The sequence below is a fragment of the Adiantum capillus-veneris genome, chromosome 17 (assembly GCF_014529385.1).
Source record: "Adiantum capillus-veneris isolate H3 chromosome 17, ASM1452938v2, whole genome shotgun sequence".
Taxonomy (NCBI): domain Eukaryota; kingdom Viridiplantae; phylum Streptophyta; class Polypodiopsida; order Polypodiales; family Pteridaceae; genus Adiantum; species Adiantum capillus-veneris.
In genome coordinates, this window is record NC_140947.1 from 99,807,914 (window position 1) to 99,818,778 (window position 10,865).

At 43.1% G+C, this 10,865-nt stretch overlaps 1 protein-coding gene across 1 annotated transcript; it reads right to left on the bottom strand.

Annotated features, from left to right (window-relative positions):
• Positions 1-210, bottom strand: LOC147437775 (uncharacterized). The gene has a single exon (XM_086486000.1). It carries the CDS (start codon positions 208-210, stop codon positions 1-3), a length of 210 nt encoding a protein of 69 aa, XP_086342126.1.
• Between the last annotated feature and the right edge of the window lie 10,655 nt (positions 211-10,865).

A 10,865-nucleotide genomic window follows, 5' to 3' on the forward strand; every position in this document is an offset into this window, starting at 1 on the left:
TCATGCACAGCCAATCGGCAACACTCCTGCACCACCTCTTGCACCCATCTCCTCACAGTTGACACCATCACCAACACCGTCCATCCTGACTGCCGCTACTTCCATCACACCGCAGACACTCGGTGCTCCACCTCGTGAGCTCCCATCACCTTCGCTACCGGTCTCACCTTTTTTTCGCAACTCCCACGAAACTTTGCCAGTTACTCCCATCCCAGCAGATGTCGACGAAGTCGAGCCTCATAGCTCTACTTCTGCCACCTTTCCATCGCAACACACTTTGGCTATACATTTGGACCAAGCCGCCTCTAGCTCACATGGCCGCACCCACTCTCTTCGCGAGATATATGAAGCCACCAGTTTCTTTGCTGTTCTCAGTGATGAAATGATTCTTGAACATCCACCAGAGCCTCTTGAAGATGACCTTCCCCTCTCTGTTCTCGATGCCCTCGCTTCTAGCGAGAGCAACGAGTGGCATGCTGCTATATTGGATGAACTCCAAGCCCTCAAAGAAGGTAACACTTGGGAGCTTGTGCCACCTCCTAAGAATCATAACATTGTCTCTTGCAAATGGCTCTTAAAGAAGAAATACCACCCCAACGGCTCAGTTGATCGCTACAAGGCACGCCTTGTCGCTCGCGGCTTCACTCAACAACAAGGTGTGGATTACTTCGACACCTATTCGCCAATACTGGGTATGACTGCATTTCTGCTTCTTATTGCACTTGCTGCTAAGTTTAATCTTCTTTTACATCATCTTGATATAAAAACTTCCTTCTTAGATGGCTTGCTCCAAGAGCTCATCTATATGCTACAACCTCCTCATTTTGAAGACCCTCACCACCCTGATTATGTATGTAAATTGCATAAGCCCATTTATGGCTTTAAAAAATCTGCACAAGAGTGGTACATCCGCATGCACCACTACTTGCTCAAATGTGGCTGGGAACGTCTTATGGTAGACTACAATATCTACATATGGCAGACCTCTAAAGGCATGGCTATCTTAGGCCTCTTTGTGGATGACATTCCTCTTCTTGGCACATCAATGTTCTATTGCAAGTTCTTCTACTGAAGTTGAATACGTTGCTGTTGCTCTTGCCTCTCGCGAGGCTCTATGGATCTTTGAATTGATCAACGAATTGAAGCTACCTTTCAATATCTCGACTGATCCAATCACTCTTTTTTGTGATAATCAGTCTACCATCGCACTTACAGAATCACCTTCCTTCTCATCCAAGCTCATATACATTAAGATAAGCTTCCATCTCTTGAAATAATTAGTCGCAAATGGCTTCATCAAGCTAGTGTATGTTCCATCTGCAAAAAATTGGGCAGACTTTCTCACCAAGTCTGTGCCTACCACTAAACAAACAGCTTCATCGCGTAATTTGAGTTTGATCCCTACCGGATGAACTTCTCATTGAGGGGGGATAGCATGTATCTACGACATGGCTACTTCACAAAGCTCTTTTTTTCATCAATCTCAATGTTACAACGAGAAGTCCACCCTTAAGGGGGGATGTAAAAGTAACTTATGATTATAATAAGTTTGGACTTCCTTTCCACCTACCTCTATTCCCTAATTCCCACATGGACCCCTTTTTACCTATGCAAGTCTCAACATGTGTCTATTCCCACCTACCTATAATTCCCATGTGATGGATAAACCTCACTCCCTCAACTTGTATATAAATCCCATTAGCTGCCCTCAAGGTCTTCACTCTCCATTCAAGTGCAATCTATTGTCATTGCTCTATTTCTATCTTGCACTCTCTTATGTATTGACATTAGCATATTAATTAATAGTGATATTAATCACATTTAAGTTAATCACTAAGTTCTCACACAGTGGTGCTTTTTCCCCTGCATGCCCACTACCTTGCAAAATTTCTTTTCTTATCAAGCTCTAATTTGACTTGGGCCGCTTTCCCACCATGAAGCCATGCCTTCGTTTAGCTTTGCTCACCAAAGCATAACCACCCGATACAATGACCAAGAGTAAGCTTCAAGGCTCTTATACTGAAAGCATCTCCATGAGAAGAACTTGCCAAGCAACACAATGCGATCAGTTTTTTGGCTTTGAGCTCAATGCGGCATCCGACATAACGTTATCGACCACAATGATTAGGCCGGCTCACGATTCATCTTGGTACCTCAAAATACCTCCAAATGAAGAGCCCATAAATTACGAGCCCAAAAATCCAATCCGTATAGCACATCAAAGCTATACTTTAGACACCTGTAAATATTCCGATCCGTAGAGCTCTAAAACCACAACTTGACCAGTAAAAGGCTGCATTTGGCATACACATCACCGTGAGACTTGATTCAAAATGCATCTGAGTCATGCCAAAGTCTGATACCATCAATCTGTCTGATGCCATTTTCCTGCTGCTGAAACTTCCATAGGTTGACACGTTTTGGGTGCACCAATGTCTTGGAACATGATACCAAAGTGCAAATAAAGGAAGCAAAGCAACCACGAGAATATGTCATCAGTGACATACATCAAGAATCAACAAAAGTTGTTTCAAAGAAGCCAACACAAGAAAAAGTGAAAATAAAAGCAGATGAAGGAGAAGAATTTTCAAGTTTGGCATTAAAATTTCATCAAGAGAAGGATAATAAAAGCAGATGAAGGAAAAGAGTTTCCAAGTTTGGCATCAAAAGTTCAATAACTTAAGATCAAGAGAAGGATAAGGATGTGACAAAGATCGAGAGTCTCCAACAGTGATCAAATTCAACATATGCGAAGAGACAAGATTTAAAATCACATGTTCAGTTGTGATACTTCAACAACAAAACTCCATAAAAAATGGCAAGTTAAAGAATGTCCTGCAATGACATGCAATGAGAACTTCAGCAAGCGAGCTATCCATAAAAACCATACGTAGCTCACACAGTGATTCAACATTGGCTACCTATTGTAGACAACTCAAATTGTAGTGGACTTTGAAAGCGAACCCATCATGAAGTCCATGCCACAAAGAGAATCAATTGTACAAACTCAGACACATCAAGATCCATATTCACGGTGGCCAAGACTGGCAACAAAGAGGAGAATGCGCAACAAGAAGAAAAATTTTCTCGACAATCTAAGCTCAAAGCATGTAACTACAACATGGCAGATATGAATCAATCAAGGAAGGGGGGAGCGTGATCGACAACAAATCACTGTCCAAGCTAAAGACCAACCTTCAAGAAAAAGCTAAAGATAAACCTTTGACAAGACTACACATGGTCGTATCAAGAGATGACATGAGCTAGGAAGGGGGAAATGTTAGTGGATTGATCAAACGGGTGTCCACTTGAACGAACACATAGCAGGACACACATTTTTACTCTATTATTTTTCTAAGCTAGTGTAGTGATACTCTATGTAAATCCTAATTCTAGAGTAGCAGGTCAATTTCTTGAGTTGTAAGCATGTCATAATAATTGTAAAGGTCCATGTGAGCCGGCCATTGGCCATTTAGAAAGCCCTAAATATAGAGGTCAATAACCTTAATCTAAAAGGGAGGCTTATCTTTTGAAGAAGAAAGGAGCTCTAAAAACGTATGCTCAAGCTATGAAGCTGCTCGAACTTGTAATCATCACAATTAATGATTGGGTAAATCCGATTTTAATTTTGAGACTTGCATTGTGTTCCTCTTTCCATGCTCTTTCAATTAAGTGAAAGCATTGTCAGTTTTGTTGTGGTTTGAGCCTACATGTCTACGAGCCTTAATTGATGATTTGAGTGCTTCAATCATTGTTTTCAGTCGTTTTGACCATAGGAGAGTGTTCATAGACCATAGGGCAACCTTTCTAGACTGACCTGTTGCAATTTTCAAGACCTTTTTCATTATGGATTGTGATTTTGGTACCTTGTTGGATTGCAACCATACTTGGTAGGATAGTTCCCCTAGGTGTCCCAAATATCATCCTAAAGTTTTGTCGCATTTAGAGTCCATTCGAATGCCCAAATGGCGTGATGACATAGAGCGGTGAGAAAGGACATATGCAAATTTTCCTCATCATTGAGTGTTGGTTTGCTTGTTGAGTTGGTGTGTTTTGTTGTTAAATTTTACTTCTTGAGATTGACAATCTCGAAGAGTCTCTTTCACTATAAGAGGAGTTGTCTATAACCGCTAACATTGCCGCAGAAAAACAAAGGAAAAAAGTAGAGAGAAAAATTTTCAGGGGCGGCAATAACTGCGGCTATAAACGTGATAGTGGTTTCTCAGCAATAAGCACGGTAATAGTCACGACAATATACCCGTTGCTATTACTACGACCTTTACTGCTGATATTACCGCGCTTTGCCGCTACACGCCAATTCAAAAATAAAGGTGCTCATTTGGGCCACCCAAATTTGGGTGGCCAAAATGAGCACCTTTATTTTTGATCTGCATAAAACAATGAAACATCAATTGTTTTTTGGAAGAGTATAAAAAATACCAAATAACTAAAATTGAATTTACTTTACCTTGGCAATTAAAAATGTAGAAGATCAACTATTTAAAAAAGTTACAATAAAAAGTAAATAGTTGTATATACATTTGTCACATTTGGACTTTACGAATGCTTTGACAAAACATTTTTCTATCTAATCCTCCTCTATCTCGTCGTCGTCCAGAGGCACGTATATTGGATCACTTTGACTCTACATAAACCCAAACCAAATTAAACAATTATCCACAGCTCAAAACAATTGATACAAAATTACTTGTTTAAACTTACCGCTTGTAGTGGTCCAATCGCCGCATCGAATTGCTCACGAGAGATGTGGTTGTTTTCGAACAACCATTGCCAAGTATCAAATTTTGTATGTCGCTCCGGATACTTAACCATCTCTCTGGTTGGTCAAGAGAGAGTGACATTTTCCCAAGTTAGCAATAACAATACCAAATCATCAACTACAATCTTTAGAATCACCGATCGACGTTATAATTCAAATAATCTTACATATTTATCCTTCGAAGCTCCCTTGCCTCCTTAGCCATAGTGCGTGAGAGTTTGTCTTGCGCATGCCTCGCGTTGTTGTCTGTATGATGAGACCATCACACCTTGATTGCCCTTCTTTTGAATTGCCCATTCCCACTCCGCGTCTGCCATGTTGCCACCATGGTAACTCCTGTCTGGATCTCTGACCTGGTTGGCTGCTGTACGCCGCACATTGGACTGCTTATTTTTTAAAAATGTCTAAATTATGTAGCCCTCCAACCATTGTTGTGAAAAACATTGATCGGGGGCGTTTGGAAATCTAGCTAACAGAGCATCCTCAATGTACCGTGCATGATCCGGTAGTTGGTCTCTAAACTTTATAAAACAATTCTTATATGTTGAATGTATAAGAATTTGTAGATGGTGTCGAAATGCCCTACCCTCTGTTGTGCCAAAATCCACCTCCCTGCCATATTTAACCTTGTAGTAGTGCCCATGCGTGTCTGCCGCGGATGTGTCAGTATTCTCGTCCTCTGCGTCAGAGGCGGTACGCTCTAAAAGCGGGGACTCGTTCCCCCATCACTACCAAAACATGCAAAACAACAAGATCCGTCGCTGCTTTGTCTCTCACGGCGCTTGCTGCCCTCAGATGAGCATCGACACCCCGATTGACACGCGCTGCCAGAGGAAGTCCATCGACGATGTTCTGAAAAAGCCGAAGTGGAATGGAGTGGCGTAGGACCCTGTGATGCCATGGGAGTAGGACCATGCGATGCAAGGGGAGTAGGACCCTGCGATGGAATAGGAGTAGGATGATAGGAAGGGAGAGTAGAGGGAGGTGCCGTCGGTGCGAGGCTCTATAGGTAAGGAGTCCCTCCCTGACTCCCCCATGGTGTAGTCTGCAGATAAATGCGGTAGGTCGTAAGCTGCTCTGCGGAGTGTAGTGACCAAACAAATCCTCCTTCGAACGGAGGTGCTGCTCTCGTAAAGAGATAGCCCACTGTAAGTTAGGATCTACGACGGGTGGAGGAATCTGAGAAGGGTAATTGTAGGATGGCCATGCGTGCAAATAACAAGAAAAAACCTATGACACTCATGGTTTATGGTCAACTACATAGAAAAATTTCTTTGCTTGTTCTCACCGACTCAAGACTCGGGTCCACTGGAGGCGATGTCCACCCCGGGTGGGAGCCCACCTGAAAAGAAGAGCCAATCGGCTGCTCCTCACCAGTTGGTCTCTCGTCTGACATCTACATTACAACGAGCAATATAAGATTGAGCTTTCTACCCTATTCACTCATCTATAGATACGTACACAAGTAAATTAGCACACAAACACGTAGATAAAGGTCAACTGTACCTCTTTAGATATCATTGTAGTCTCAACCATGGTAAAACCAAAGGGACATTGCAGTAATCCATGCATGAGTGGATCAATGACCACAACGCCATGATTAAAAAAGGATATACCCAAGAGGAAGCGTCTAACCTTTGGATGCTATACTCCCGTACTTAGTGCCTACATACATGCATAAATAAATATATATGTACACACATATATATGTTATGGTTGTAAATGTAGCCATCATTTTGTGTTGGCTTCACCTAGATTCAACGTCTAAGTGATCAATTGATCGTAACATTACAATTCTCTCCTAGAGGATATATATATTAGCACACAAGCACGTAGATACGTATACATACTAGTAGACCTAAGTAGAGGCTAGTAGTGCCAAAGGTCAATTGGACCTCTTTAGATATCATCACAGTCTCAACCGTGGTAAAACCAAAGGTACATTGCGGTAATCCATGTACGAATGGATCAATGACCACATCATCACGATTAAAAAAAGGACTATACCGAAGAGGAAGCGTCTAACCTTCGGGTGCTATGCTCCCGTACTTCATGCATAAACAGATATATACGTACACACATATATATGTTAAGGTTGTAAATGTAGCCATCATTTTGTGCTGGCTGCACCTAAATTCAACGTCTAAGTGATCGTAACATTACAATTCTAATGTAATGCAATAAGTAATTCTATTTCTCTCACTGAGTCTCTCTCTCACTCTCTTTGTACCTCTCACTCTCCCCTTATTGGTCGTGCAATTGAACTACGAAGCGGAAGCTCCATCCCGGAGTCATGTCTGTGCCTCCATGTAAAAGCAAGCACTCTTAGAGATGAGAAGCCAAACATGGACGACATCTTCTGCCTAGGCATGGAGGTCTCGGCTAAGGTCATGGTGGCTTTGGACATGGGAACCACTTTTTCGGGCTTCACATACGTCCACAAGAGCGACCCCAGGGACATCCACCATGTCCTTGGCCTCACAAACTGAGGCAGCTGCTTCATCCCGTTATTGCAAAACACAAACCAACATATTTACAAGTGGAACCCCTTGTCTTTTACCTACACCCTCCAATTTTGGGGATGGGTTGCCCTTTGTTCAACAAAGCGTCCTCCCCTTGAAGGTAATCTTGGTGCTGGTTGCTTAGTTATCCCTTTGGAGCTCAATTTTCATCTCCTTAACTTCTTTCTCTCTCTCCCTCTTTCCCCTCTTTTTCTCTCTCTCCCTATCTCTCTCTTTCCCTCTTTCCCTATCTCTCTCTATTCCTCTCTTTCTCTCTCTCTCTCTCTCTCTCTCTCTCTCTCTCTCTCTCTCTCTCTCTCTCTTTCCCTCTTTCCCTATCTCTCTCTATTCCTCTCTTTCTCTCTCTCTCTCTCTCTCTCTCTCTCTCTCTCTCTCTCTCTCTCTCTCTCTCTCTTTCCTTATCTCTCTCTATTCCTCTCTCTCTCTCTCTCTTTCTCTCCCTCAATCATTCTCTCCCACTATCTCTCCCTCTTTCCCTCTCTCCCTCTCTCTCTCTCTCTCTCTCTTTCTATCTATTTCTCTCTCTCTATCTCTTTCTCTCCCTCTTTCCCTCTCCCCCCCCCCCTCTCTCTCTCTCTCTCTCCCTCTTCCCCTCCCTATCTCTCTCTCTCTCTCTCTCTCTCTCTCTCTCTCTCTCTCTCTCTCTCTCTCTCTCTCTATGTATCTACTCTCTCTCTATCTACTCTCTCTCTTTCTATCTATTTCTCTCCCTCTTTCCCTTTCTCTCTCTCTTTCTCTCCCTCTATCTACTCTCTCTCCATTTCTCTCTTTCCCTCTCTATCCCTCTTTCCCTATCTCTCTCTATCTAACATTTCTCTCCCTCTCTTTAAATCTCTCCCTCTTTATCTATTTTTCTCTCTCTATCTAACATTTCTCTCCCTCTCTATCTATTTCTCTTCCTCTCTTTAAATCTCTCTCTCTCTCTCTCTCTTCATTTATCTCTCTCTCTCTCTATCTCTCTCTCTCTCTCTCTCTCTCTCTCTCTCTCTCTCTATTTCTATATAACACTATCCAAACAATCATTTCCAAAATGTGCCTACCAATCAATCATTTCCGAACGTGCATATCAAAGCAACCATTTTTAAACGTGCTTAGCAAAGAAACCATTTCAAACAAGCCGTGCGAAGCAACCATTTCCTAATGAACGAGGTATGTTATGGATTTTCTATTTTATCTTTTTGTTTTTATGTGTGTGTGTGTGTGTGTGTGTAGTTGAAAACAAAAGGGGAAGAGGGGGGATATGCTTTTCTGTTTACCTCTTCTTTGTAGCGCAGTTGAGCTTCCAAAGACGATGGCGGAATACCCCCTTGCCGAAACTTGGACGAAACCCTCTTCGATGAAACTTCATGAGAAGCTTGGAGAAGGAGAGAGGGGAAGGGAAAGGTGGGGGGGGGGGGGGGGGGGGGGGGGGGGGGGAGGGGGGAGGCTTGTTGAAGGAGAGAGAGGGTAGGGAGATGGGAGGGTGGGTAGGGGAGGGGGGGGAAGCTTGGGAACGATGGCAGGGAGAAAGAACGTAGGGTATGCTACAAAAACACGGCATACTCTGCCTTCTTTCTTTTTTTAGGTGCCAGTTATTACCGCGGCTATTATCGCGCCTACTACTGCACTTATTACCGCGTGTATTGCCGTGGCCAGCCATTTAAAACGGATACATGCGAATCCAAGGTTGCAGAGGGGGGGGGGGTACAAACCACCCTCTCTACCCTTAGCTATATTATTTTATTTTTTAGCGTTTTGAGTTTTTTTATGAAGATTTTTAATTTTTTATGGATACTTTATTTTGTAGTACTTTTAAATGTTTATTAATTGAATTTTTAAAAATCTCTTTTAGTTAGAAAATAATTTTAACACTCATTGTCATTTATTTTCTTTGACTTTAACTATATGTGCAAGACATCGACTGGGATGATCGCGGTCCTCATGAGGCCCAGAGTGAGATTGTTGGCTCGAGGAAAAACTACCTTGTCCTTCTAAGTGTTCTTTAACTATATGTAATTTTTCTAATGGAATTAAGTGTTCTTCTAAGTATTTATTTTTTAGGACACATGACTAAATAAACATCCTTTCGCATGTGCAAGACATCGACTGGGATGATCGCGGTCCTCATGAGGCCCAGAGTGAGATTGTTGGCTCGAGGAAAAACTACCTTGTCCTTGCGCCAAGTGCAAAAGGGCAATTCCTTGCTTGAGGCACATTGCTTAGGAGCACATGGAGAATAAAGGGCTTTGGCATCCTCAAAAAAGCGCTCGGAGAGATGATAGCGCGACTCACCCGTCGCTTGAAGAGGTGCCCCATTGGTGTGTGTTCGGTGGTGGTGCACCAGTGCGCAAGGCTGAACAGCAGAGGCAAGAGCGAGTGGGAGATTTGGGTGCACCGCATGGTGATCTACCCGTTGGCTCTACGTCTGCAGCTCCTATGGCATCTTTGTCCCACTTTGAGGTAGAGGATGAGCACATGTTCGACATGTGTGATGAGTTACTAGCTCATGAGCACAACGTGTGAAAGGAGGATTGTCAGCTTTGCACTAAACGGGCTGCCAAAACGGAGGATAGATTGATGGCGAGTGCCCGAACACCTCTTTACGACGGTGCATGATACTCGGTGCTCCGAGCATCGTTGGAAGTACTCAACTTGCAAGAAAAATTCGGTCGGAGTAATACAAGTGTCAATGCACTACTTTTGTAAGTATGGAATGTGGCTTTTATATACTCTCTCCCTCTCTCTTTATGGTTTCGTCTTCTAGGAATTATATTAGTACGCATGTTTGTTGTAGTTTGATGGGCAAAATGTTGCCAAAAGATCACCACATGCCTCCAGATCATCAAAGAGCTATATCGTATGTCACTGCACTTGTATGAGCGCATCCATGCATGCATCAAACGATTGCATGCTATACCGCAATGAGCATGCACATGCTACCTCATGTCCCGTGTGTAGGGAGGCACGATACAAGATAGGAGTGAGTGGGGCACACCTACCCCGCAAGGTAGTGAGACATTTTTCATTAATTCCTCGCATCCAATACATGTTTAAAAGTAGGTCTATCGTGGAGCTTCTCGCATGGAACGCGACCCATCACTCAAATGATGGAATGATGCGTGTCCCTGCCAATTCACCTGCATGGAGACACATCGAAACTCAATGGTGAGAGTTTGGGTTGGAGCCTTGACACTTGAGGTTTGGGTTAGCAAGTGATGGTGTCAACCCCTTCGGCAATAAGTCTACTTCATGGATCATTTGGCTTGTGGTGATCGTCAATTACAATAATCCACCATGGGAGACAACCAAGAAGGGCAATATACTTCTTTCCTTGCTTGAGCCCCTCATTGAGGAGTTGGAGGAGTTATGGAGAGGCATTCCTGTTGTCGATGTCTCACTTGCAAAGGGGGGAGAGAGGCTCAAGTGAGCGGAATCCTTATGTGGACTACACACAACTATCCTGGGCTTGGAGAGATTTCTGGTAACCCCCTATCCTCTATCTCTCTTTCCCTCATTCCCTCTCTCCCTTTAGCTCACTTTCTCTCACTTATCTCTCTAACCATATAATATGTATGCAAGGTTGT